Raw genomic sequence first — 27,351 nt, forward strand, 5'->3', positions numbered from 1 at the left:
AGAATTTTGTTAATTTAACGTTGTTGACTATCGTTCATGCGTGGCAATCTTTTTTTTTTTACCGATCAGTAATTCTAATGGAGACATTTGGTGAAGAGAAACTCACACATGCCATCACTGCTGTGGAAGAAGCATCCTTGCAATACTCTCGAAGTCAGTAAATATCAAAAGATTCTACGATTTTGTAGAACAAGTTCTGATTGGCGCCATTCATGGATTAAAATGGCAGATTACCCAAGATTAATGAGATTTGCGTGATTAATGGGATTTTACGGGGGATTACCCAATGAGCCGATGTGTGGCCTCCTAATATACCAAGAATACCTTATATTCAGGGGGGAAAAAAATTAAACACTAGAATCCGCATATCAATGGGAAAAGGAAATATCATTCAAAAGCGGGAAAAGCAGATCATCTATGCTGGCTCAACAAGCATCGTTTAAAAGAATCCACAGAAAAGAAATCTGGAAATAATTCCACAAACTAATAAGGCAAGTTCACTGCGACAGCAGGGCCTCCCTGGGATTACTGATGAAGATGAAATGGTGTCACCTCGCCTTTTGTAAGCATGGTGTCCTCTCAGTGTCGCAGGAAATCAGAGGACAGCTAAGTGCTACACCTCTCTTCAGAAATACATGGGTTTCTAACTTGTAAGGGTGTAGATGTTGTCAGAAAATCTTATACTCCATACGTTCCAAATTGTAGTTGTTTAGGTAGTATTTTGCAGCAGCCACCAGCCAGCGATGCAAATGAAATGATGCTACAGCTGCTTGCTTGTCAGGATGTAACTGAATGAACTGATGATACACTACAGCAGTCTAAGCTGTGAACCGGGGCAACTGAGTTGTGTCTTCATCACTTCATGACTCCGACGATTCAGAACTTGGGATCGTAATATATGCTCAGCGATTGCTAATTCCTTGGAGCCAAACACGCAAAGTACTTCGCCGATTTTTGTTTTACAATTTGAGCTGGAGGCCGCAAGATCTCCTCAATTGAGAAGCGGTGGCATGTCTGGTGACTGCCATGCCTGCCACTCACCTGGTGCTGCCGTCCTACGCCTCCATCGATCATTGTCAGCAGCCAACGGTGCGCTCACCTTGCTCGATGGAAGAGACGGCAGCTTCGAGGCCTCAAGAAGGAAAAGGACGAGATCAACGAACGAACGGCGTGCGGGCGCTGTGGCGAGCCTCGGCCTGATGCAGACATCGAGGTGCCGTGAACACGAACCTCCTCTACCTGATGCAAGCATGGCGGCGCGGCTTCCTGGACTCAAGGGAGTGCTCGACGCACGGCGGCGCTCCGGTGAGCCACGGCGTTAAGCGGAGGCGGCGGTTCGCGCGACTTCAAGGGTGGTCGTTACTTCAAATACCGACCGGGTGGACGGTATCTCAAATACCGTCCACCCCTTGGGCACGTTTCATCCGTCCGATCGGATCTTCGCAGCACAGATGAGGCGCGTCTTCTTCCTCGTCAGCCTTGGCAGCGGGTGGGCGTGGTGTTCTGCTGACTCACGGCTCAGGAGAAACAGAGCACATAGTGGATCTCAGGTGCGAGGAGCGTCAACCGTTACGCGAGCTCGACCGAGACGTGTTCGCGCAGACGCCGTGCCTGCTGGGGCCTCCGGCAATGCTCGGGCCGGTGCTGGTCGTCTGCACGGCAGAGCTGTTCCCCACGGTGGCGCCGAACGCGGAGCATGGGTGCTCGGCGCAGCCGGCGCAGATGGGTGCCGCCGTGCCGCTGCTGCTGGTGGTTGTCGGGGAGAGGCCGAGAGGGGTGCCGTTCGCGGTGTTCGGCGCGTTGGTCATCGCTGGCATGCTGGTTCTCTTCGCCTCTTCTACGGCCATGGAATCTGCTTGCTGCAAGATCGCGTTCGTTTAGCTGCGAGCCAACTGTAGCGATTGCGAGTGAGTTCTTCACGGTCACCGATGTACGATAGGATGAATGCAGATCAGCAATATAGTCCCGGCCACCAGATTGGATTGTTCTGAATTTACCAGCAGTCTCTCTGTGTATGTTTCACGTTTCAGCTATCTCGATCCATGCAAATTTCTCAAGGATTCAAGTCTACGCGCAGCGCAAAGCAAATGTCTCTAGGCCTTCAAATCGATGCAGGCTGACCCCTTCCTCTCCTCTTCTCCAATCGAGAGCCATGCCCCATGGGCAAGTAGCAATTCATGCCATTGCCACGAGTTAATGGCGCACGACGCGAGGTCTCCAGGCGAAATCATGGCTTCGCACTCGAATGGCCGCGCTCCCAACCGGCCTGGAGCAATCATCTCGCCGGTCTCCGCACATCATCGCCGACCACCGCCAAGAGGAAGCTGCGCGTTCATTGCTACAACCGGCACCCCCCCCCCCCCCGGTCGTCACATGTGCATCCATGGCGCGCGCGCGACATAAACCCCGACGAACACCCCCGACATCACGCGAGCTTTAGCAGCAAGTGAAGGCGAGGAACGGAGATTGGGGCGGCGGCCGCTCCATTCCACGCTGGCCTTCGCCACCGCTGTGCGCCACCTTGCAGAGCAGGAGGCCGGGGACATGCTCGCTCATCGTCGCAGGCGCCACCCAGGGACGGAGGGGGCCGCGGCGGCGTGACTTAGCAGGCGGTGGAATGTTGGGAGCTGAGAAGAAAGAATCGGATGGCCTTTCGATCTTCTTTTAGTTTCGTGTTACTGGAACAGTGAAAGTTGTCGTCCCCATTGTGAGTTGTGAGGTGAGTCCAGTTTCTGAATCCTATGTATGATTCCAGAGTTTGAAAAGTTCAAAATCGAGGTATGTACGTGCTCCGCCGTCCTCACTGGTTGGAAGCACGAGGCAATTAAACTAGTCGCAGGAGAGGCCTAAATGTCTAATGCAGCAGTAGAACTTTTCAAAAAAAAAATTTCCGCAGCAGTTCTGTGTTCGAAGAGGAGGAACTAGTACTTCAGATACTGGATGGTTGAAGGTCCAAGCGGGAGGGGGAGCATGGACATGGGAGGAAGAAGAGAAGGGGGTCCGAGCTGAGTTGGGTTTGATTTTTCCCCGCTCGTGGCTGATGGCATCCTCTGATGTCTGAAGCCACTGCTACGTCTGCTGTGCTGATACTTCCTGCACGGGGTATCTGTAAGCTGAGAACCGGGGCAGCTGAATTGTGTTTTCATGGCAGCGATGGTTCAGAACCTGAGAATGTCATAGTACATCCTCAGCGATTCTTTAGACCCAGCCCCCTCAGACTATCAGAGATTCATTGGAGCCAAGGCACTTGAAGTACACCGATTTCTCGCTAGCAATTTGTGCTGCAGACCGCAAGAGCCTTCTTATTCTAAGGCTATCTCCAGCGATATCCTCCAAATCCTATCCGCTATATCCATCCTCTGTATCAACTTCACTGTCTATACCAAACTTAACTCCAACAGCGTCCTCTATTTCCATCCTCTATACCCCACAATTTTACTTTTCTATCATTTCTTCCGACATCCGTTTCCCCGAGTGCAACGCCCCGCAGCGCCCCTGCCCCGCGTGCCCCGCCCGAGCGCCGCCGCCCCGCCGCCCCGCCCGCGCGCGGCCTGCCGCCCCGCCCGCGCGCCGCCGCCCCGCCCCTGCCGCGCCGCCCCGCCCCCGCCGCCCGCGCGCGTGGAGATGCGCTGGAGGGCCCATGCGATGGAGGACGCCGGTACTCCCTGCCTCTGTGCGGGACGCAGGCCATACCCTCCATTTTACCGCACGCGTTACGGCACACCGATGGAGCGATACGGTGCTACAGTATCCTCTGTTAATAGAGAACCGGACGCTTTACCGGACGCCGCTGGAGTCAGTCTAAACTCTCAACTCAGCATCGGGCGTACGATGTGCATGTCTGCAGACTGCCATGCCTGTCATCACCACGGAGCCATGGAAGCGCTGGCCTTGCTCGATGGAAGAGATGGCAGCTTCGAGGCCCCAAGAAGGAACGGCCATCGTGCGCTCGCTGGACGGCGCTCCGGCGAGCCTCGGCCTGATGCAGAGAGGTGGCGAGAACACGGGCCACCTCTACTCGACGCAAGCAGGACGGCGCGACTGGGAGGCTGCCAGAACCCATCAGGAGTGCTCGATGGACGCACGGCGGCACTCCGGGGAGCGACAGCTTGAAGCGGTGGCGGCGATCCGCGCGACATCAAAGGTGGACGGTATTTCAATTTTCAAATACGGTCCACCCCTGGGCACGTTTCAGCCGTCCGATCGTACCTCCGCGGCCGGCCCAGATGAGGCGGACCGTCCGTCTTCCTCGTCAGGTTTGGCAGCCGGACGAGAGCGTGCGGAGTGCGTCAGCCGTGGGGACTGGGGAGGCGAGGACCAAGGAAGAATTTGAGGTGGCCTCAAATATAACTTCCTGCGCGGGCCGAATTAAGGAACGGACACTGTTTGCCTGGGCTGTCATGACAAGCGCTAGGCCCACCCACCAACAAAAACTAATGGCCGGCCTTCTTTCAGCCCAATAAGAAACTGGGATGTGTGCACGCACGCACGCACGCACGCAGCCAGCAGCACCACGGAACGGGAGGAATCATGCGCCGTCTGCGTCTAGGTCTAGTCATCCACGCCCGCCCCGCGCAATCAAATCTGCTTGCAGCACAAGCAGCAGCAAATCTATCTCAGGATTTCAAATCGATGCATGCAGGCGAGGCGAGCCCATCCCTTCGATTCAGGAGGCCTCTCCTCCGATGGGCAAGCAGCCAGACCGTATCAGCGGATCGGAGCTTGTCCAGGCATCTACGAGTAACCATGCGTCGTGCTACGAATGTACGGTGCGTACGTGAGCACCCACCTGTCCAAAACGGGTGCGTCGTGGGCGCAGAGTACGAGCCAAGCCAAAGGACTCGGCTACGGACCACAGCACATGGGCCTACCACCAGCGGTGGCGGGCCTGTCGGCAAGTTCCTACGTACGCCGCCGTCTAGCCGCTGCCGGTGCACGGCCGAGCTGCACACCAACGGTGCAGATTCAAATTTGAAAAACGCGCAAACATACAGCGACGAGCGATCGGATCGGGCCGAGCCTGCTTTGGCTTCGCGCCTAGAGCGACAAGGACGGGCGAGTCCAAACTCCCAAACCTTTTTCCCCCCACTTTCACCTTTAACACTTTTTCTGAGGACGGGCGAGGCAGCAGCAGCAGCAGTGACTGCTGGAAACGGACGTGGACGGTGGGCCCCTTATGTCAGTATAAAAAACTGGATCCAGTGTCTTCCTTTCTTTCTTTCTTTCTTTCCTCGGGTTTTCTTTAAAACTGCAATGGACTGGGCAGGCCAGCTGCCAGGTATCCGTTGGCTGCCTCACTCACTTGGTGCTTGCTTCAGCTGCTACCTCGAGCTCTGCACAAAACAGGGTGGGTACTGCTGCGGTTGCTGGCTTGCCGTGTGCGATGCGAAATCTGCATGAATGCTCGTAGAACAGGTGCCTGCTACAAGTAGCAGTACGATTGTCACAAGTGTTTTGTTCGGCATCGATGCTGGCATTAGCGGCAGGACGTACGTACGAGAGGGTCGAGAAGCATTAGCGACGCTGCTAGTTCCTGATTGCTCGCTTAACCTAAAACTATGGTTAAAGAAAGGCGAGGATCGGAATACTGGAGTGTACTAGTAGGATCGTCGACAAGACAAACATCATGCGCCTCGGTCATGGCGTCCGGAAAGCGAGAAGAGGTGCAGAGGTCTTGGCTCCAGCAATGAAAGATGCCTAGCCCTAGGCTCATGAGCCGCGGTGCTCTGTGCTCGTGCGGCGGACATGTCGACATGTGAGGATGCGTGCACGCCATCATCGTGCACCGCGCGCACCAGAAACGTGGCGAGAAGAAAGAAAGGGGAAAGAATGGGATGATCTCGCCCATTCACAGCTGGATGAAGAACAAGGGCCGTGCTCCCCCCTCGGGAACCGCTCCTAATCGTCTGCATGACTTGAGGTGATTAACAAGCCGTCAGGGCCCAACACTGCACTAGCGCTGGACGTCACGGCATTAGCATTGTTGTGTGCATAGGTTCATTTTAGCACTAACTAAAGAATCATGTTCTCTCCTCTGTCGATCTTTCTACGTCTCCCGAGTCCTTTCCGGAGCAATTACCAGTGTCCTCCTAGTCATGTCTGCCACGTACTCAACAGACCGCCGATCAGATCGCAGTAATTCTGTACTGGGCTCACTGGACCCACGCGGCAGCCGTGCATCCAATCCATCCTTCACGTACCGTGTGCAGCGACTGCCTACAGGGTTGCCTGCCTGCCTTCTCCATCAAGCCGCGCCGTACGGTGCCAGCCGCAGGCGTGCGGTAGACGAAACCGGGTTATTTCCATCTCTTTAATAATTCGATCGACACGCCACTTTACTCCACTGTGTACCTGTAACAAAATGTAAATGATCTCCTCGTACGAGAGTGATCGCTCACTCTGTCCAGTAGGAGCAGTAAAACCCAGCTGCTGTACTCTCTTCTTTCTACCCTTCCCTCACTTCCGCTTTACCGTGTCGCGTGCTACGCCCTGCCCCTACGCAGGGCCAGCTGTGCCCAGCCTGGACCGCACTCATGCGGGCGAGCGGGCAGTACTCGCAAAGCTTGCTGCCGCGGACGCCCAGCAGCAGCGGTTGCGTCCGGCCGGGTAGCTGCACCGAGAAAAGTGGGCCGAGCCGCAAAAGTTGCCACGCCGCTGGGCCCTACGCGCCCTTTTTTTTTGCAACGGCTACCCCTGTGGCCTCCGACGTGGCGTTCCCAGTCACGCGCGACCCTTCCACCGTCCCCTCCCCTCCTCCCCCGCCGGCCTATATATCGCCCGCCCGGGCCTCGGCACCGGCTCATCTCGATCGCACACAGCAGCTGCAGCTGCAGAAGGAGGGGTGTGTCCTAGCAACAGAGCAATGGCGTTGCGTCACGGAGGTGGAGCCTTGGGCCCGGCGGCGGCCTTCCTGGCCGTGGCCGCGCTGCTGGGCGCCGTGACGGCGGGGAAGTTCGACGACGTCGTGCAGCCGAGCTGGGCGAACGACCACGTGGTGTACGACGGCGACCTCCTCAAGCTCCGCCTCGACGCCAACTCGGGCGGCGGGTTCGTGTCCCGGAACAAGTTCCTCTACGGCAAGGCCAGCGCCGACCTCAAGCTCGTGCCGGAGGACTCCGCCGGCGTCGTCACCGCTTTCTATGTGAGTGAGTGCAGGCACTGCTTCGCTTACCTCTGTACTGCTGCTGCTGCTGTTACTGAACTTCAATGCTGCTGTTTTCTGTTGCGTATTCTTACTGCATTAGGCCATTCAGTGGTCCAGGAATTGATCTTTGGCCTCTGCATTTTTCTTCCTGTTCTTGGTTGCATCTACTAGCACGTATTTCTAAAAGACCAAAAGTCTAAAATGGGGAAAATGTGTGTCTGGTAAAGGCATTAAACAAGGTTATCGAAAGCCAATGCTGGGACATGCTTGCCATGTCTGTCAGGGGAAACTGCCAAGAACCAATTTACAAAGACAACGGCACGTGAACAAGTGCAGAGAGTAGCTTTCTTGAAGTAAAGATGCCACTTTTACAAATTTCCCCATATAGATTTACTTTTACCCTAATACTGTTAGCACTACGCACTATTAGCTCGTGGAACCTCGAGTGATGCTGAGATTTCATTTGCAGTTGTCGTCTGCCGGGGACAAGCACAACGAGTTCGACTTCGAGTTCCTTGGCAACGTGACCGGCGAGCCGTACCTCGTGCAGACGAACCTGTACATCGACGGCGTGGGCAACCGGGAGCAGCGCATCGACCTGTGGTTCGACCCCACCGCCGACTTCCACACCTACGCCGTGCTCTGGAACCCCAGCCAGGTGGTGTTCATGGTGGACGACACCCCCATCCGCGTCTACGAGAACCGGCAGAACGCCACCGTCAGGGGCCACCACCGCCACGCCAACGGCACCACCACAGCCACCGGCTCGTCGCCGTTCCCGGGACCGCAGCCGATGGCCGTGTACAGCTCCATCTGGAACGCGGACGACTGGGCGACGCAGGGCGGGCGCGTGAAGACGGACTGGTCGCACGCGCCGTTCGAGGCCACGTTCCGGGAGGTGCGCGTGGACGGCTGCGTCTGGGCGGCGAACGCCACCGACTCGGACGCCGGCGAGGTGTCCCGCTGCAGCGGGTCCTCGTGGGGCAAGGAGGGCCGCTACTGGTGGAAGGAGAAGGAGATGTCGGAGCTGACCGTGCACCAGAGCCACCAGCTCGTGTGGGCGCGCGCGCACCACCTCGTCTACGACTACTGCGTCGACACCGACCGGTTCCCCGTGCAGCCGCCCGAGTGCGCCGGCCGCTGATGACCTGGTGATCGATCATCGTCGACTGGTGGGGATGGATCATGGATGGAACTACTGGTTTCTTTCGCTCTGGGTTCTTGCGTTCCGGATGCAGCAATGGCTGTCTGGCTGTCTGTAGGGTCAGGGTGGCTTTGTGGGTTTGCATTGGCGGCCGTGTGTGGTGGATGATTCTCGGGTTCTGTTAATGTGGTGGAGTCGTCTTTTGTAAAAACAAGTTGATGGGAATGAACGATGCTGCTGCTCTCTGTTCCAGAGATTTGTTTCCTTCTCTCTCGTGTGCCATTTCTTCAGTCCTTTTGAGAATAGTTGCCCGGTTTAACCATCTCGATCGCGATGCACGATGGAGTTTGATGTGGTCCACGCCGCCAAACTCCTGTTTCACCACGGTAGTAAAAAGTTAAAAGTCACGGCCCTCTCGATCGAGGCTCGTACAGTACTTGAATCAACTTTTCTTACTGCGGCTTTGAATTGAGTGGGAGCCCTTTAATCACGAGCAAGCAAGCTGAGTACAGAACAGTGCTCGTGGTCCACTGATCGAGCGCCCGCTGTCTGGCAGCCGTGAGCTCTTCCTTCCTGCTCAAGAGCATCAAAGGAAACGGGAAGTTTGGTATCTTCGTTGCCATTTCTCCGGTCTTTCGGTTGCAACTCCCAGCGCTCTCGATTCTGCTCCGAGGAAACCGGCCGAATTCAATTCCTCCGTTGGTGCCCAGGCCTGATTGTGCAATGTTCATGGCATCCTTTCTGTTTCTGCAAGCCACAGGGCTCTCGAGGAGTGTTTGGCTGAGTAACTAGTAAGTGCGCGCGCGCGCGCGCACACACTGGTGGTCCATTGATCGATCCATCGATCGGCCACGGTACAGTCCAAGCGCACGCTGTTTGCGAGCAGCCAAAGGACGGAGCAGGAAGAAGCGATAAGGCAGGCACCAGGCAGCGAGCGAGGTCACAGGTCAAATAGGAGCGGTCCTGGCTCTCGCTTGGACGTGTCCCGGTCCGGTCGAGCGAGCTGGGGGAGTCACGAGCCGGGCCAGCCTTTTGCTTTCTGGACACAACAGGCGGGCCGCGACGCCGCTGGCTCGTCTTCGTCTTGTCCTCCTTCCGCCAACTTGCCTGCCATGCATGATGCAGCAGCAGCAGCAGCTCATAGTGAGTGCAGCATATTCCTTTGCACCCGTCAGCTTCGACTTCGCCCGTCCATCAACGAACCGGTGGAAGAACGTTGCGGTGCATCTTCGCACCGTGACAAAAAAAAAGAGCGAGACACGAGTCATGAGTTAGCACTGGTACAAAAAACAAACGCTGCCTCGCGAGCTGAAACGGGAAAATTCCAGTATGTGACGCACCAGGAACTTGTCCTGTCACTGCTCACCAGCAAAAATTACAGGCAGAGATGCCCACTTCCTACTAGTTTCGCTCACGATTCTTGTGACGCTGTGGGTGCAAGTGTGCTACTGAGAAGCAGCCGTGGTACGCGGTTGGTCCATGAGGGCAGAAGATAGGAAAAGGCCTTTTGGTAGAGCAAGTCCTGTGGGATGCGGCCCAGGACGGGAGTGCTTCCATTCCTTGCGCGGCGAGGTGAACCGGGACGGAGCCTCGGGAGGAAGCCAGCGCTTACAGCTAAACAAAGTCCCACCACGGGAGCTTAGGCTGATGACAGCCAGCTTATAATGCTGAGCCTCGGCACGCGCGGCACGACCTTACTTTAACAGGATCCGTTCTATAGGATCGTACCGCTGCATCCTTGACTAATAAGGAGGCAAGCACTTCAGCTTGGTTGATGACACGTGACCTGTGGGCTAGAGCGTGATTAACGGCTAGGATTTGGAGCTCTGTTGGTCCATCTATGGCTGTAGAGGATCGTTCCTCTTGTCAGGCCTGCCTGCTTTGGGGTGGCCCTTAGGTTGTCTGACAGGCTCTTTTTTTTTTTGGTTTATCTGTTGCATCAAGGGAAATGCAAGTGATTTCCAGGCAGAGGCACACCGAAATGTCCTCCAGCTTCCTGCCTACTGCAGCGAAGACGGCGACCAAATTTAGGTGTACGAGTACACGCACAGGTGCAGCTTGGATGCCGGGCGATGTGCTGCTGGACGGTGGATGTAAAGCCAAGATGGCGGACTTTGGTATGGCAAAATTGCTCACGCGGTTGCACCGCCACCTGCCAAGGCCGAGCTTCCTCTTTCTACGCAGATGCATACAGGTCGGTCTTTCTGAGCGTCCAGCAACAGCCGGAGATTGTCGAGCCCGCGGTGCCCAACTGCCCTTGGTCAGCTATAGAACTTTGGCGACACTCCTGGAGGAGGCCAATCTGTCCGGGTTGCTGCTTATGTAACAACCTGTCATTGGGATGGGTGTCATACTGCCATTCTACCTTCGATCAAGCAAGTTACACTCACATGTTTTGCACTAGTCAGGTAGGTGAAGAACTACCGACTACTGGGCATTATTATTTGGAGAGGTAGGTCAGGTAACGCAGCCTCGAGCTGTAACAACGGCCCATGAAGCCCACATGACCACATGGGATAGCATACAACAAAATGGGCCCGACGATTAGTGCTAAATATGCTGGCCACTGTCCGCGATTAGTACCACCTCGGCTGTCTAAAGATGCGGAACCTAACTTAAAATCTCAGCTCTGTAACCTCGCAGCACGACCTTACTTGAACAGGATCTGTTCTATAGGATCGTACCGCTGCATCCTTGACTAATAAGGAGGCAAGCACTTCAGCTTGGTTGATGACACATGACCTGTGGGCCAGAGCGTGATTAACGGCTAGGATTGGTGCAGCGGTGCTGCTCCATCTGCGGCTGTAGAGGATCGTTCCTGGTTAGGCTTGCCTGGCTTGGGGTGGCCCTCAGGTTATCTGACAGGCTTTTTTTTTTGCTTTTTTGATCTGTCCCATTTACGTCCGTTTTGCACATCAGTCATCTGTGGCAGAAAAGCACTTCATGATAGCCATACCACGAAGCTATCCGCCATATGCTAATTTCTTTTTTACTGACGCCATATCCTTATTGGACAAACATCATGGCTATTGCGTTTAAAGGAGCACAAAGACTGCATGTTTGTTTCAGAGCTAGTGACAGTACTTAGTATATATGTCCTGAAAATTCTACAATCCAAAGTGCCAGCCGAACTAGAGACTTCGTGGGACACCTGAGTGAACATCGCCACACCACTGAGGCACTGATCCAATCCATCCAGTTAGCCGCAGATTCCTGAAAGCCTTGAAGGCCCTTTTGCTCTGAAATGAGTGTGCATGGCCATGGCCGGTGTGGCGGTGGGTGTTGCCGTGGGGACAGGGGCTCATGGAGCTGATGGAGCCATATGTCTCGCTGCAAAGCCTTTCGGTGGTAGCCCAGACCCGATCGATCGGGCCCTTTTTGTGATCTACTAATCCCCAAAAGCCGCCGTGCACATGGCGAGAGATGGCTCCCAGCCCCGGGCCAACTCGCCGTGTCTCCTGCCGGAGGATTCCTCTGGCACCGGCCATGGCTCCAGATCCTTTGCAGGCTGCAGGCTGCAGCAACCACGGTCACCTCTGAAACAAGACCTGTGGTAGGATCTGATGAGCAGGCCTTTGACTATCTGAAGTGAATGATTGCCATTTAAGAGCATCCGATCCTGTTCATAGTTCAGACTTCGTTCAGACCTAGTAACATGTCGTTCACTGAAGACTACTTGGACTTCATGCATGGATGCATGGTCCGGCCCCGCCTGGGTGGTTGATGCATGTGCACCTCAGGCCCCAAGTTCCTTGTCGCCGGGAAATGGCGGCAACGCGGTTCAGGTTCGGGAGCAATTGGCGGCTTGGGATGTATACTCCTTCACCTTCTCTCTTCTGACTTTGATTTAATTTCTTTCACGGTCTCTGAACATTGCGACGATCTTGGAGCTGCAGGAGGGATGCAGATGTTGCTGCGTGCTATCGTTTGTCAAATGTCACTGTGTGCCTGAATCTCGTGGAGTCAACCGGCGCTTAAGATCCAACTGCCATGTCACGTTCGCACGGACTCTCGGATCGAACATGATCACACCTGGCATCATTTCATGGATGATCCATGTCGAAATCTAGCCCCAACAACCGGCCTACGAATGAAGTGCGCGAAACCACCTAGCTCGATCTGCTCGTTGTGTAGGAACGAACTCGATCGCACGATAAAAGAAGACGGCAGCTGGTGGGCAGCGATCGAAAACGAGGCTCGAGTGTGTCATCTGTTCATATGCTGTTGCTAGTGCCTAATAATGAGGTAAGCACCTGACCTCCATGGTCAGTGCATCATGTACATCGGGGCGCTGGCAATACGCATCTTGCTGTAGGGACGTTCGACTGGCACCATGCGGCGGCCATCACGCCGGAGATCCCCCGGACGGCTCGCCGGAGTTGCCCATCATGGCCGGTGCCGGGGACATGCAATTTCAGCCTGACAGAACGACGCAACCTAAGAGGATACCTCACATTTTTCAAAATTTGAAATATTTTTAAGAAGTAGACGGTGCGGCTTGTGTCACGCGTGCGTCAGCGAGGGAGAGAGAACGCACACAGCAACCCTGATGTGATCTTCAGACTACAGGTGACTCGGCAACAGGGAATTCGAGACAAAGTAGGAGTATCCCATCCAAGGAAGCCAAAAAGGAAAAAGGAAAACAAATGCTACTAAAAAGGCGGGGGGTCAAAAAGGGTTTGACCCGTGCACCCAGGCTGTGAATGCGATAGACACTGTCCTGACAGGCCCATCCGATCCGGCCCATCTTACCTAACACAACCACGACGCGCCGGCCCCGGTGTCAGTGACGAGGGAGGAGGAGAATCTGTGGGCCTCTGGGCTGGCGTCAGAGCCCACCTGAACTGTTGGCATGTGCTGGCTGCCTAGCTTGGGTGTCCATGGGTGCTGACTACTATGGAGAGAGTTTTCCGACGGTTCACACTTGCAGCATCATTAAAGACAAGCAGCAAGAGTAAGCACACGTAGAAGAAGAAAAAAAAATGAAAAGCAACCTTGATTATTCAGAGAACCACTCGTGCTGGATTTTCGGTTAGATGAGCAGTATCTGCGGCTGCTCGCATGCATGGATGCCCTTTCTTGGCGTACGTGCGGTGTGTCACAGACTGGATCCGATCATGGGCTGACTACTAATAGGGTTGCACCATCAGCTGAGAGCATATTCTCGGACTCCATTAATAAAAGTACGTCTCTCTCATGTGAGCTAGCTAGCAAAGTGTGTTCCAAGTGTTAGTGTTAATCCTGTGCTCAAGATAGAACAAGCTAACAGAATTCTCAAACTCCTTGTGCGGCTGTCGGTTGACCTCTGATAGATCTCCCGGATCCCTCCAGAGCCCTCCTAACCTGCACACACATGTTTGGCAGGCGCACACGCTCACCTCACACTCGCTGCAGTGTCATGACTCGCTCGAACAATTATTTGTTTGTTTATTTTCGTGTATGCGGCGCTGACAACACGAGACCAGACGGCGCAACCCAACCACCGCGCTAGGGGTCCAGTCCAGGCAGGCCGAGGCCGGGGGCACCTGTCGGGGCGAAACGGAGTCGACGGTAACCGGCAAAAGTCAGCGCACGCTTAGACCCATCGCGACCCGGGAACAGCTAGCCAGGAAACTGTTTGAAAAATAGAGCCCCCGTCAAGTCGTAGGCCCCGCGCCGTTGTCAACGCGGAGCCTAACCGCGCCAAAGCCAAGTCCTCGTCGCGTAGCACGGTTCCGGCCGGCCAGCACGTCAAACGCGTCCGATCCGTTCGCCCTCCCGTGCTTTTTTCCCTGGCGCGATCGGTGTCGTCGCGCGTCCTAACCCGACGCGACGGCGATGCGGTGCCGATCGGCGGGTGATCGGGTCAGCGTCGACCTCGTCGTCGGCGCGTGCTTGCGCGTGTTACACAGCAGCACGGGAACGAACTCTCGCGGCCGCCGCTTTGCCGGCTGGCTGCCTCAAGTGCCGCGCGCACTCGCGCACGCCTGCGCCGCCGTGTTGTTCGTTCCGCGCGCGCCACCAACCGGCGGGCTGGCCGGGATTCTTCTCCCTCCTTCACGGCGCGGGGGTCGACTGGGGTGCCCTCGGCGGCACGGCAGGGCAGGGCAGGGCGCCCGCGCGCGGACAGGTTGCCGTCCACGGCGACGACTCCACCATGCACCACCGAGTTGCTGAGCACGACCAAGCACCTCAAAGACCGCCTCTGCTCGCCTGAGACGTGGAGCAAAATTACCGCCAAAGATAACCTTTTTTTTACCCCCACCCCCACCAGTAGAGGGGATTGATTGATGATCGCACGCGACTAACACAGCAATCAGCAGCAGCAGGAGCGAGCGATCGATCGATCCCGGCACGTACGTATCCTATTATTATTCCGCGGCGATGCGTGGTGGCAGCAAATGAGTAGGAGTTTGACCTCCCCACCCCAATGATTCTCCCCGCTCGCTGCGACCCGGATGGTCAAAGCTTTGTCGAGACGTGGCAGCGACGACGTCGATTCGGTCGGACACGGGGGGAGAGAGAGGCACAGAGAGAGAGAGAGAGAGAGAGAGAGAGAGAGAGAGAGAGAGAGAGAGAGAGGGCGCGTGCCGTGCAGGACGCTGGCGTCCCTGTCCCGGCTTTTGACTCGATGGGCCTCCGGCTCCTCCTCCGGCCTGCCGGAGCGGAGTGGTGGATGGATGCGGTGTGTGGTGTGGAATGAATGGCCCGGCCGGGGGCGGGGCGAGGCGGGGAGTGGGCGGCTGCCTTTTCCCGGGCACGCGTGCGACCCCCCGGGCCCCGCGCTTTTGACGACGCATTCCGACGGACGCCCCGCTTCGATTCATCCGCCCGCCTCCGCCACTCGCCCTCGCCGCCAGCGAGCTCCGCTCCTAGTCATAAGCATGACGTCAACGGGTGGTCTCCCCTCGCCGGCCGAGCGAGCTACCGCCGCCGCGGCGGCAGGGTCGCCTGCAGTGCTAGCCGTAGGCCGGCCGCCGTCCTTCGGTTCGGAGCAGAGACTTTGGCAGCCAAGCCAACGGAATGCATCAACTGCACGTACGTACGCCGAAAGATGATTTACTTGCATCAACTGGACGACGCTGCTCGTATGCCCGTACGCTGCTCGCGTACCAGTACTTTGCATGTATTTTACCGAGAATTTTGTATTCCAACTTCTGAATTTAATTTGCGTCAGAAACATCGGTCGAGACGAGAAGATGAGAAGTAATTCTTGTGCGCGCGGACCAACACGTGCAGATTGCTAGACAGATTGGGCGTATCTTGCTAGAAAGACATGCGTATATGCGAGGGCGAAATTAAGAAAATGAGAGGAAATACGCACAGATATACGGCTGTTTGGCCTGCTGGGGCTCCGAAAGGAATATAGGTATACGGAGAAAAATCCAAAAAGAAGAGGGCGGATCGGATCATAACAGCCATGCCGAATCATGGGGGTGCCTAACGCGATTTGGAGCCGCAGGGCGGGTACGTCGTCCCTCCATCGCATCAGCTTTACCAAACGATACCGACATCCGTCGACCTGTAACTATATTTTGGAGGTAGGTTCAGCAAAGAAAAAAAGCATTCTTTTTTTTTTTGAGCTGCACATATTTTGTCAATTTCCTTTTGGGATAAATTTAACTTAAACTTTTAACGCCGAAAGCCTCTGACTTTTTGAATTGATATTGCCTCCGACATCGTGTCTAAATGTGGACAATTTATCGGTAAAGGCTATGAGTGCTAATGCTAATGCTAATGCTAATGCTGCCTTATATATGTTAGTCTTATTTACAAAATAAATCGAAATGCAAGCAGCACGTCATCATCCGGCGACACTCAAATCCAGAATGATTCAGCTACAAACCAAACATCATTCATGCTACAATGACAGGCGTGCTATAAAAATAAAAACAATTAGATGCAGGAGGAGTCCAGGGGCAGGTACGTAATTTGGCGTCACGATGGCGACGCCAGGTTTATCCTCTAGTGGTCGGACGAAAATGCTTAACAGTAAAAGTAAAGGTGATGGGCCAAGATTAAAAACGATTATCGCTTGAAGAAAGTAATCTCCTAGAATTATAAAAAATCTATTGGAGAAGAATATGGCACGCACAAGCAAGACTTCTGGGGTACAGGAATTAGGTGCAGCAGTACTACTAGCTGCTACTCCAGTTCACTAACCCTTTTTTGGTTAGGTGAAATCATCAAACATTCCCTCTAATTGGTGTAATCTATTTGCTCACGTTGCTGTCACCAAGACTTTCTTTCACAAGTCAACGCCTGCTTTGAGATCACTTGGAATTTATTCTCTACTATTTTGGTTATCTGCTCATAAATGCATGCATTTACACTGATCCGGCGCAACATCGATCTAGGCCCTGATTCTTATGCGTGAAAAGCATGGGGGAGCGTAGTTCAATTATTGAGAATCTATCGATCTATGCTTCTATCCACTCCAATATAAATGGGAGATTCCCAAAAATTGGTTATACGTATACGTACTAAAGCGCGCTGACGGGAGCATGCGGAATAATTTAATGGAGACAAAAAAAAATGGAGAATAATTAGAATGCCAATTTTGTGTAGCTAGATGTGACATGTACGTAGAAATGAAATGGAATTTCTTTGTCTATTCTTCTTTTGTTCTGCAAATGGTACTATGCGCATCGCATAGTTAATTATGATACTTAATCAGCATTGCATAAGAAAGGGGGGAAGCAAGCCATGTGCTCCGATTTTCCTTATCTAGGCATACCACCACCAACTTACTCGCTATGGCTCATTTGGCACCGTATACGTTGCGATGTGCTTAAAAATAGTACTCCCTACGATTAGAAAACTACTTATTATTTTGGGCAACAACATGAACTTCACAAAGGTAGCTCTACCTACCATTTTGTACTAGAAAATTTATTTCGTAAATTCAACAAAATAATAATAATCTGCAAAAGTGGTGAGAAGCCAGTGCGAAGAGTTGGTCGTAAGTGTAAATTCTTGGCTGCAAGGTGCAATCAGTAACCTGGTAAAATGCATGTGACAATGTGGCTTCACTTTTTTTTTTCTAACGAACCCTAACCCTAACCCTAAGAAGCTACTACAAGTAGAAACGAAGTAATACTACCTGATAAATTAAACCAAATGAATCTAAGAAAATATATGCATGCAGTAGCAGTACTAGTACTACTACTAATACACTTAGCTTAGGGTCGTTGAACTACCGCTGGGTCATGATCTGTTGCACCAGAATGACCTGACGCAATGCCGGAAGACCGCCTAACGACTCCGCCGGTTAAGCTCAGCAGCAGCTGCTCCGGTCAGAAAGCCAGCCGAAATTCTCCTCTCAGGCCGACCCGCCTCTCCTCTTTTCCAAACGGTTTATATATACACAACCCACACATCCCCATCCTTTCCAATACTCACCAGCCTGCTCAGCTCAAGAGCTCAGCTTGCTTTCCCCTCCCTGCAGCTTGCCCAACCCAACAAGCCAAGCGAGCACTCACCACACTCTCTCTATATCGCTGGCTAGCTAAGCGAGATACCATCCGTGCTAGAGACGGTGCAGATCATCGGTCGGTCGACGGCATGGGGGATCACGCCGAGATGTTGCATGCCGCTCCGGCCGCCGTGTACAGCGGCGCCGGCGCCGGCGCCGCCCCTCATGGCGGCGGCTGGTGGAACGCGGCGGTGCCCGCGCCGACGTGCTCGGCGGACCTGGCCGGGTTCGGCACGTGGTCGGCCGCCCTGGCTGCTAGCTACGATATAGCGGTCGAGGGGGGCAAGGCCAAGAGCGCCACCACGGCCTCGTCGGAATCGCCAGGGAACAACAGCTCCGTGACCTTCCAAGAACCGGCCGGCGTCGCCGATCCGGCCGGCATCGGCGCCGCCGTGCACCAGCAGCAGCCTCTTGATGCTGGTTACACCGATTGGACACATCCCTACATGTAAGTTCAGTTTGCTGATTGATTCTCTTCTAGAGTCTAGACCTGATTGCCCACCGACTTGCATGCTACACATCATATGATGATGTGCAAGCTACTGCTATCGATTACATGGCGCGCGCTGAGATCTATGCGTGTGTTTGAACAGGAGCAGTGGAACTACTTTGCATGGGTTCCTGCAAGATGGCCACCAGGACATGAGCTCAAGAACTGAGCAGCAGAGCCCCATGGCCGCATCAAGCATGATGAACCCTTCATCGAATAACCTAGCCCTGCAAGGTCACCACCAAGAGCAGGACCACCACCACCAGCTGCTGTCCAGCTTCGGATCCGAGCTGCTCCTGTCGCCGACCTCACCCTACGGCTTCCAGTCGTCGTCTCTGCTAAGAAGTCTCATGGAGCCGACGGCGACGGCGGCGAAGCCGGCTTTGCCGGGGTTCCAGCAGTATGATCAGTACGGCCAGCAGATGGGCCAGCAGGCGTCACCAGCAGCGGCGAGGTTCGCGCCAGGAGCTATCCGGGAGCCACTCCAGTTCACCAACGACGCGCCCTTCTGGAACTCTTCTGCTGCTGGGTTCGGTGTGCCGGCGGCGGCGGTGCCTGACCAAGCTAGAGTTCGTTCTGTCAAACCATCGCCGGCGCCGCGTGCAGCAACCCTTGCATTAAAGGTCGGTACATCTATCTAAAAGATGCAATTTTTTACTTCAAGACAACGGCAACATTGGCTATAGCAAGCTAGGTACCTAGACCTAGGCGTAACAATAATGTAATTAACCTTTGTGATTATGTGTAGACTGCGTTGGAAGGAGTAGGAGAGTCTAGCTCAATCATCACCACCAAGAAGAAGGCGAACGGCGAGCCGGCGTTCAAGAAGCCGAGGCTCGAGACGCCGTCGCCATTGCCAACCTTCAAGGTACGTACGTCGAGAGAAACCTAGCCGCTAGCTCTGTTTCACCCGTGGTGAACTCAACAACCTGTGGTTTTCTTAAACTCCACCGCATTATTTGATGTTGCATAGGCCATGATTGAGCACCCGGATGGATCTTTACTTGATAAAGCTCTGCATGTGTGCAATACATTTCAGGTTAGGAAGGAGAAGCTAGGGGACAGGATCACTGCACTCCAACAACTAGTCTCTCCTTTTGGAAAGGTGAGGGAGGCTTTTCATGACTAATGCTGACCGTATTACAAACAAGCTAGTGCTTGGAACTATGTCTCAACATCTCTTCCCTGCAAAAAGACTTGCTCCTTTTTCTACTCCTTTCGAGATCTAACGCAAAACACACACGAACTCAATCTTATTTCTCGATGCGCGTGCAGACGGACACTGCATCGGTGCTCCATGAGACCATCGAGTACATCAAGTTCCTCCACGACCAAGTTGGTGTAAGTGCGCGCGTCGAGCACCATGATTCCTCCACTTTTTAATCATAGCACACCTGGAGCTAGCACCAATCACACTCCGTTTTCTCCACACGAATCATCAGAACGCAGGATCGATCGATCGTCAGAGCTGCATTGACATCGTGTTTGCTTCTTGTTTCTGCAGGCCCTTAGTGCTCCATACTTGAAGAACGGCCATCAAGTGCACGTGCCCCAGCTGAAGGTACACAGTCACTGTGCATATATGCTGCATGCTTGGTCTCCTTTTCATTCATTGTGACGGATCATGGTACTTGCTGAATGATCTGTTCAAGTGTGCTGATCGCTTTGCATGCGTGCGTCTCGTTTCAGAGCTCAAGTCCCGAGAAGTCCAAGGACAGTCATGGCGAGATATCACTCAAGGGCCGGGGGCTGTGCCTGGTCCCGATATCCAGCACCTTCGCGGTGGCAAGCGAGGTGCCCGTCGACTTCTGGACTCCGTTTGGCGCCAACTTTAGGTAGAAGAAGGCTGGAACGAACAGCTCTGATCAGAAGCGTCGTTGAACGAATAGCTAGCTATAGCTACGCAACAAAGTCGACCGACCTGATGATCGATGTCTTAATCTCGTCTACTAGTATATGATCATAATTCATAGCTATAGTACTAAGCAGCAGCAGCAGCAGCAGCAGCTCTGGCAGTGACAAGGATAGCACACTGAGCTAGCAGCTAGCTAAGATGAACCTTTGGAATGAGTGCTTGAAGACTTGGATTCATTCTCCAGGTTCATCCGTCAGAGAATAATAAGGGATCAGCTAATATATTATTTGCGAGGGCACAAGTCTCTACTGATCGTCAGCAGCGTCTAATTATGATTGGTTGTTAGGTTTCATCATTGGGTAGTTGCGAAAGGATTTGTTAAAGATGTGTAATGGTTTTAGTTTAAACTAGTGACGACCATGGATCAAAGTGTGTAGCAGGTTTCTATTGATTGTACTACCAAATAAAAGTGGCATCTCTTGGATTGATCAGACCTCGCTTAACTTTTGGCTAGCTTCTCTTTTCAATCTAAACCACATGTTTTGATATTACAAGTAGCGCCTTCAAGAATTTGTGCAGATGTGTCTTTTGGTTAGATGTAACATTGCTAGAATCTTTCAGCTTAAATTATTCCATTTCTGTAGTGGATATCAGCGCATGCTTAACTTTTGCATAGGCGCATTCGGTTGCGGCATTTTTATATCATCTGCACACGTACTACATAAATGCATTTTAATTGTGATAAGATTCTTATAATGCATCCAATGATCCAATGCGCGCGCTATCGATATTATTACTAAGTAGATGCTGCGGATAAACAAATTTTTAATGATACTAATAAAGTATATAAGGATAATTTCCTTGGCTATTTTGAACTTGGAAGATCGTCTAAGACGTCAAACTCAAATTGTAGCCTCCAGAAAAGCAAGTCCATGCTTGATCATCACGATGAAAAACATAAGTTTCATACGTACAAACTAGTTTTGCATATGCTGATCGTAGGATAGGCGTAGCAAATGTTTAATTACTAGAACTCATTGCTTCAGGATTCCTGTAAGTACCTGACTGCTGCTGACTGCAGCCTTGCCCCGGCTTACTGTGACGACTAACTAGGCTACACTAATACACTATGTGCTTAGAGTTAGTAGCAACGTACGCCAATTCTATGTGTGGATGAGTGTTAAAATGGAGTAGCGTGTATCTTTAACTGGACTTTGATTTTTTTTGGAAGAAAATGAAATGACTTTTCACTTGTTGGAGTTTGGTTCAGTTTTCAGTTGCATGAAACTTCTGTTTTCGCTCGGGCGCCGGTGGGTGCAAAAGATTTAGCATTTCTAATAGCACGCAAGTAGTCCCTTTTCACTCTTTTACTGGTTATCTGGGTTGTAAACTCTCTTCTTTATCAATGAAATATGCACAATCTCGTGCTCGTTCGTTAAAAAAGGAACTTGAAAGGTACAAACATGCGGTTTGATGCTTTAGGCTAGTGAAATGGTAAACCCATAATGCAAGCATGCAAGAACAGTTCAATACCACCTAGTCTTGCAGTGAGACATTGTGTGCCTTTTTCCTAGTTCTTCGACAGCGCAATTCAATACCTTGAAGTCATGTCTGTTGAATAGGAAAATTCCGTTGAGACCATCTTTTCAAAAAGAATTTCTGATCAAAAGGGACATTAAAAAACGATTAGATAATCGTGAGCAACACACTAACATCTCAACGTATGTAGATATAGCAGACCAGCAGAGCATTGAAAACGCGGCTACAATAAGCTGCAAACCTGCAAATGAACTCGTGATCGTAGCAGCTAGATACAAGTTGTCTGAAACTTGAACCAGTGTTCTTCATAGTATTACAGAAAGTTTCATATTGTCTACTTTTAAAATGGAAAATATATTTTCTGAATGAACAAAGCGAGGTAGTGTAAATGTAAAGATGGAAGACCTGAATCTGGTTTCTGAAACTTGCATGTCTTTGCATGAGTTGGGCCGGCAGTTTCAAAAAGTAATTTCTGAAGATAGGAGGGATGAATTCTGCCATCACAGGTCAAGGTCAATTGAAATAACTTTTTGACTTCTTGAAAAATATAAGATTATGAAGAGTACTCATTTTCTGATTTGACATGTTTAGGGTGAAAGGTCATTCCAAAAGTTATCTGTACCTGAAGTTTGGGAGCACTCAGCACCAAAGAAAAAAAAACCGTGTAACAGTAGGCCAATAAATTCACTTCCTGGTAGCAGACTGATAAAAAACTGTAAGACATACAATGCTCAGTTCTTCATGGTAAGATTCATTGGTGTGTAAAGGATGATGATTGCTTGCAAATCCGGAGAGAACATGGAAACTGCCTCCAGCTTTCTTATGATAAAAGCTACCAATCCAGACTCATTGACTGACAGACGAAGCCAAGAGGCAGGAAATTCTTACAGAGAAAACAACTGCAGATAATCGCCTAGTGAGCGATACACGTGCACACATGATCAGGTACCCGTCTTCCATTTGACAAGTGGAAACGAGTGAAGTTTACAATCAGGAGTATTTTTATTAGCACAAATCACCGATAGGAAGTACAGCACATTTAATGGAACACTTTTTGTGTACAACTGTACAAACATGAATGGCCAGTGTGATCGTACAATAGCAAAGATCAAAGAAGCTTAAAAATTTAAGGAACAACGAAACTAAATATCTAACGCGCCTCTAGAGTTGTGATACTCATGTTATTCAGGGATGTTTGGATGTATTCGTTTGACCTATCAGTTTCGTAATTCCTGATTGTAAAATATAGAGGTTCGTTTGGGGTAGGGAGTGGGGTTGTTTCATTCTCCAGCATGAACACAATGGACGACATGAGTGGCCTGGCATTTGGATGGTCTTGGACACACAAAAGACCCAAGTGAATACACCGTATAACTTCCTGAAGTGAACAACTCTCTGAAATCGATGAGTCCACGAATTCCCTTGCATTTCCATCTCTCCATAAGCTCCATGCCTGAACAAATAAAATTAAGTACTCATCAAGTCACCAAAAAGTGTTTTGAGTTGTTCAAAAGTCACGGATTCCTCTATACTTACATAAGCAATGAGGTTTGGAAAGTTCATTATGAGGTGGGGTGAGCTGATCTTTAAGCCGCTCACAGTCTCCAGTAGTAGAACACCAAAACTATAGGTGTCAGACTTGACAGAGAATGAGCCTTCCATAGCGTATTCAGGAGACATGTAACCGCTGTTTGAAACATTTAAGAAATAAATGGAATGTACAGTTTGAATTACTTCAACTACAGATATTTACCAGTTTGAACCTATAGCTTTGGTGTTCTCCAGTATTAGAACACCAAAGCTATAAATGTCAGACTTGATAGGAAAAAGGAACATTCCATTGAATATTCAGGATACATGTAACCACTGTTAGAGACTTAAGAGTCATTTCAGAAAACAATGGGATGCACAGTTTGAATTAGTAAAACTGAATACTTCAAGCATCAGCTGTGGACGAATTACTTACTATGTTCCAACAACTCGTGTTGTGTTTGCTTGTTGTTCACTTCCACAAAAAATCCTGGCCATACCAAAATCTGATATCTTGGGACACATGTCTATGTCCAATAAGATATTGCTTGCTTTGAGATCTCTATGAATTATTGTTAGTCTTGAATCTTGGTGGAGATAAAGAAGCCCTCTTGCCACCCCTTTAATTATTTTGAACCGAGTTGGCCAATGAAGCGAAGATTTTCTTGTAGCATCTTCGAAGAATTTTGTGAAGAAGGATACACTGTCAGACTCCATGAATACATTCGACATAAATTGTTTTGCGGTAAGTGAACAGAAGTCAAGACATACCAAAAAGGAAAGCATCCAGGCTTTTGTTAGATAAGAACTCATAGATAAGTAACTTCTCATCTTCATGAATGCAGAAACCAAGAAGTCTAACCAAGTTTCTGTGCTGCAGTTTGGCAATCAGAACTACTTCATTTCTAAATTCCTCAATCCCTTGCATAGAACCCTTACTAAGCCTTTTGATAGCAACTTCCTTGCCACCTTCCAACATTCCCTACATGAGCGCACCATTCTGTGATTGAAACACACAAGACACAAAATATTCTTCTACTGAACCACAAGGAACTTTTTCATTACCTTGTAAACTTTTCCAAAACCACCTTTCCCAAGCATTTTATAATCGGAGAAATTGTTTGTTGCAGTGATGATGTCTTCAAAGCTAACCAATGGAAATTCTAGATTTTCGTTCCCAAGTTCGTTGGAAGGGTTCAAGCACAGTAGATTCTTCTGAACTTTCTTGCTTTGATGTTTCCCTAGCAGGAAGGAACACCTCATATTGTATTGCTTCTTACGAGTACTTAATGAACTCTACATTGTGAAAAGTAAAGCAGTATCCTACCTCTTGACTTGCAGACAAGCCATATGCATGTGAATAGAAGAAGAAAAGTAGCCATAACTGGGACTATGATCTTTAGTACAGTGCTCTTCTTGCTTACTGCACAAATATAATCCATAAAGAGAATAACATTGTCTCAATCTATTGCCACACATTTCAGCAAGTGTTTTATTTGCAATGAAAAACATTTCATTCTGACTACATCTAACATTATTGTCAACATTAGATATATTGTAATTGCTTCATGATCATTTGAGATTACATGAAAATATGGTGCTTCTGCAGGCAATAAATAAGATGGCAACACGAGCATTTAAGCTTTTACTAGATTAACTGTAAGGCCATTAAGCTCTGATGACCTGAATGATGCACGACATGATTCTGAAGAAATATAAATACAGAATCAGAGAATATGTCAGCTTTTGCATGGACGACAGGCAGAACTCAACTGGTGATGCTGAGCAAGAACGTAACAAGGCTGATCATATATGTAATAAAAAAAATAAAAACTGTAGTGTGGTTAATATTTTCAAAGCCTACAGCTTACACAAACTGCCACTGCAGCAAGGGAGCACAGAGATGCCCTGATGCTCTTGCCTATGATTGGGGCCAATTGAGGCAGCATCAACTGGCAGAAAATACAACTGGACCATGCTTTAATTGTCCTAGCATTCCTAGTTAATCGTCTGCGAATAGGTCAAGGTGCACAAGGAAAAGTAAATACCTGGTGACCTGGGAACACGGAGATACAGGTTCTCACCAAAAGTGCTATCAAACTTCTCTACATCGACAAGCTCCCCCATCCAAACCAAGCACCTTGTCTGGTCCAGCGTTGTGTTAACATTTTTCAGGTTAGCATAAGCATATGCTGTACATGAGCAGTTGTGACTGCACTCTGCAGTGCATTGGTCGAAGGTTCTGTTCTTGATGTACAAGAACTTGTCAGGAGTCTTCATGGTGGGCAAGGTCAAGAAACTCTCTCCATTGCCACATTTGAGCTCCTCCTTTCTCTGACATCCTTGGGAAAAATTAAGACCATTGGGCTCATACCCATCGAGGCACTTGCATGTTGGAACATACTCAGTGCTATCACAGTAGCCAAACGGGCCACAAAAGGCATACCTGTCACAGGTTGGACTGGGGAATTTTTCGAAGATTGTCCATGAGGACGTGCTGCTGTTCCATCTTTGGAAATTTAACATGCCTGTGTAATCAAGAGTTAAGCGTACACTTGGTGAGCCAACAGGGACATTGACTGTGAAGTGGTACCCATCCCCTGTGTCAACTATTGTTTGGGACATTACGAAGTTGGAGTTGCGCTGGAATTTGCCGAATACCGCTTCACCACCCCATGCAGCTCTTCGCCAGTATGGCCTTGTCCCATTCCAAATGACAATCTGGAGATCTGAGCTCGTGTCGCCACCCATGGAGAAGTTGCTGCTGGACGGGTTATTAGGCCCCTTCCAGGCAACCAAGTGCTTAGTAACATCAGCCGAGCTCAATGAAAATCTTACATTAGGGACGATGGTGTCGGTCGGGTAATGGAAGCTCTCCCATATGTCAGTGCCATTTGGTGACTGGATAACCAAGTTCCCCGAGTCGAGCAGGACTGCAGCAGTTTCACCGTCTCCTGCGGTGAAGTTGTTTGTCGTCGTCCAGATAGTGTGGCCTGTGGAGTCTAACAATACAAGGTCAGAACTGTTGGTAAAAACCAGCTTCCCAGGCATATTGGCTGTGATTGGGTTGTCACGGTTGGCGATCCACACGTATGTGCGCTCAGGGATGTTGTTGTACCATATGCCGACATATGAGCTCGAAGTTGAGTTTTTCAGGGAGAAAAAGCCGATAGCAAAGGCACCACCTTCTGAGATGAGCACGTCACCAGGCAAGAGTGGTTTTGCAGGCGTTAACCTGTCATCGGATTGGCATAAACAAACCATTAACAGGAAGATGAAAACAGGGAAGGAAGACATGCCCATTAGGCCTTGCTTGGCATTGGTATATGGTTGTGGAGAACAGAGCAAGGAGATAGCAGAGCTAAGCTGTCCCCTTAGACAGTTCAATTCCAAAGAGTAGAAAATGGGACAAGTGCTCAGACTTTTCTTTCTTAGACAGTTCAATTCCAAAGAGTAGAAAATGGGATAAGTGCTCAGACTTTTCTGCCCCTCCAACTCGAATGATGTTCTTGTCACTTGTCAGTTGTCAAATTTAAAGGGGATAGGACTATAGGAGGAATAGTCCAGCTTAGTGGACAAAATTTCAGAGCATAGGATAGCGCCATCAGTTGTTTTCTGAAGCTCATATTCCAGGCGCATAACTCGAGGATGAGGTGATAAGTTTCATATACAAGTCTAGAGACATAGGATAACGGCGATTGACTATCAAGTTGGAGATTCGATGGACGGAAATTTCCGATTGTGTGGCGTCGTAGCTGATGCTGACAGCCTGACACTCGCCACCTCGCTGGAAATGTTGAACTAGCAGAAGCACAAGTGGGTAATTCAACGTCGCGACCGGTCTATTGAGGGGAAATGTACACCAAGAACAGCACTGAGGTACAGGTGGTCGTGCGAGTGCCACATGAATCTACAAGATAATAGTAACTAGCTGGGAATGCACAGAAATCAAATGCATAGGAACCCCGGATTCGCACGGCGGCACGACAAGGTGAATTGACACCGAGCTGCAACAAGTCAGATTCCAGGTTTTCGGGGAAAAGGGAGATGCCAAGAAACTGCTTACCGTCAGGCGGGGCTCCGAGGTCGGAAGGTACGGTTAGCTTCCCGCCGCCGGGGCAGCGCGACGGCGGGCCGGGACGGTTTCCGAGTTCTGACTTCTGACCTTGCATCGCGGCCAGGGGAATAGCCCTTT

General features: G+C 50.9%; 3 protein-coding genes and 2 non-coding genes across 6 annotated transcripts; 4 read left to right on the forward strand and 1 right to left on the reverse strand.

The window, feature by feature from the left end:
- Positions 1 to 6,814: 6,814 nt before the first annotated feature.
- LOC112898894 (xyloglucan endotransglucosylase/hydrolase protein 9-like) lies at positions 6,815 to 8,554 on the forward strand. Of its 2 annotated transcripts, none has more exons than XM_025967198.1 (2): positions 6,815 to 7,145; positions 7,614 to 8,554. In XM_025967198.1, exons 1-2 carry the CDS (start codon positions 6,863 to 6,865, stop codon positions 8,297 to 8,299), a joined length of 969 nt encoding a protein of 322 aa, XP_025822983.1. In that variant the 5' UTR covers positions 6,815 to 6,862; the 3' UTR covers positions 8,300 to 8,554. The 2 variants fall into 2 exon arrangements, with proteins under 2 accessions (XP_025822983.1, XP_025822985.1); XM_025967200.1 differs by having other exon boundaries at positions 6,815 to 7,141.
- A 1,422-nt stretch (positions 8,555 to 9,976) lies between these two features.
- Positions 9,977 to 10,200, forward strand: LOC112901765. Its single transcript, XR_003230354.1, has one exon. It is a non-coding gene; the product is annotated as a small nucleolar RNA U3 (small nucleolar RNA).
- A 732-nt stretch (positions 10,201 to 10,932) lies between these two features.
- Positions 10,933 to 11,156, forward strand: LOC112901763. Its single transcript, XR_003230352.1, has one exon. It is a non-coding gene; the product is annotated as a small nucleolar RNA U3 (small nucleolar RNA).
- A 6,520-nt stretch (positions 11,157 to 17,676) lies between these two features.
- On the forward strand, positions 17,677 to 20,590 carry LOC112898883 (transcription factor bHLH112-like). Its single transcript, XM_025967187.1, has 7 exons — positions 17,677 to 18,190; positions 18,336 to 18,855; positions 18,981 to 19,100; positions 19,272 to 19,337; positions 19,508 to 19,573; positions 19,737 to 19,793; positions 19,922 to 20,590. The coding sequence occupies exons 1-7, from the start codon at positions 17,832 to 17,834 to the stop codon at positions 20,069 to 20,071; spliced, it is 1,338 nt and encodes a 445-aa protein (XP_025822972.1). The 5' UTR covers positions 17,677 to 17,831; the 3' UTR covers positions 20,072 to 20,590.
- Positions 20,591 to 22,604: 2,014 nt separating this feature from the next.
- Positions 22,605 to 27,126, reverse strand: LOC112900236 (G-type lectin S-receptor-like serine/threonine-protein kinase At1g11330). Its single transcript, XM_025969022.1, has 7 exons — positions 25,205 to 27,126; positions 24,484 to 24,579; positions 24,222 to 24,397; positions 23,928 to 24,138; positions 23,593 to 23,830; positions 23,163 to 23,313; positions 22,605 to 23,079 (listed from the first exon to the last, which is right to left on the reverse strand). Exons 1-7 carry the CDS (start codon positions 26,457 to 26,459, stop codon positions 22,777 to 22,779), a joined length of 2,430 nt encoding a protein of 809 aa, XP_025824807.1. The 5' UTR covers positions 26,460 to 27,126; the 3' UTR covers positions 22,605 to 22,776.
- Positions 27,127 to 27,351: the final 225 nt, after the last annotated feature.

The sequence above is a fragment of the Panicum hallii genome, chromosome 7, assembly GCF_002211085.1.
Source record: "Panicum hallii strain FIL2 chromosome 7, PHallii_v3.1, whole genome shotgun sequence".
Lineage (NCBI taxonomy): Eukaryota > Viridiplantae > Streptophyta > Magnoliopsida > Poales > Poaceae > Panicum > Panicum hallii.

What these genes read in the sequence shown, in the direction of transcription:
- LOC112898894 (XM_025967198.1), top strand. Translation starts at nt 6,863, where the DNA reads ATGGCGTTGCGTCACGGAGGTGGAGCCTTGGGCCCGGCGGCGGCCTTC. An exon ending in CGTCACCGCTTTCTATGTGA is followed by an intron (nt 7,146 to 7,613) that starts GTGAGTGCAGGC and finishes TTTCATTTGCAG; the next exon opens with TTGTCGTCTGCCGGGGACAA.
- LOC112898883 (XM_025967187.1), top strand. Translation starts at nt 17,832, where the DNA reads ATGGGGGATCACGCCGAGATGTTGCATGCCGCTCCGGCCGCCGTGTAC. An exon ending in CGCCATTGCCAACCTTCAAG is followed by an intron (nt 19,101 to 19,271) that starts GTACGTACGTCG and finishes AATACATTTCAG; the next exon opens with GTTAGGAAGGAGAAGCTAGG. An exon ending in TGCACGTGCCCCAGCTGAAG is followed by an intron (nt 19,794 to 19,921) that starts GTACACAGTCAC and finishes GTCTCGTTTCAG; the next exon opens with AGCTCAAGTCCCGAGAAGTC.
- LOC112900236 (XM_025969022.1), bottom strand. Translation starts at nt 26,459, where the DNA reads ATGGGCATGTCTTCCTTCCCTGTTTTCATCTTCCTGTTAATGGTTTGT. An exon ending in GCTTGTCTGCAAGTCAAGAG is followed by an intron (nt 24,398 to 24,483) that starts GTAGGATACTGC and finishes CCTTCCTGCTAG; the next exon opens with GGAAACATCAAAGCAAGAAA. An exon ending in TTCCAAACCTCATTGCTTAT is followed by an intron (nt 23,080 to 23,162) that starts GTAAGTATAGAG and finishes TTATTTGTTCAG; the next exon opens with GCATGGAGCTTATGGAGAGA.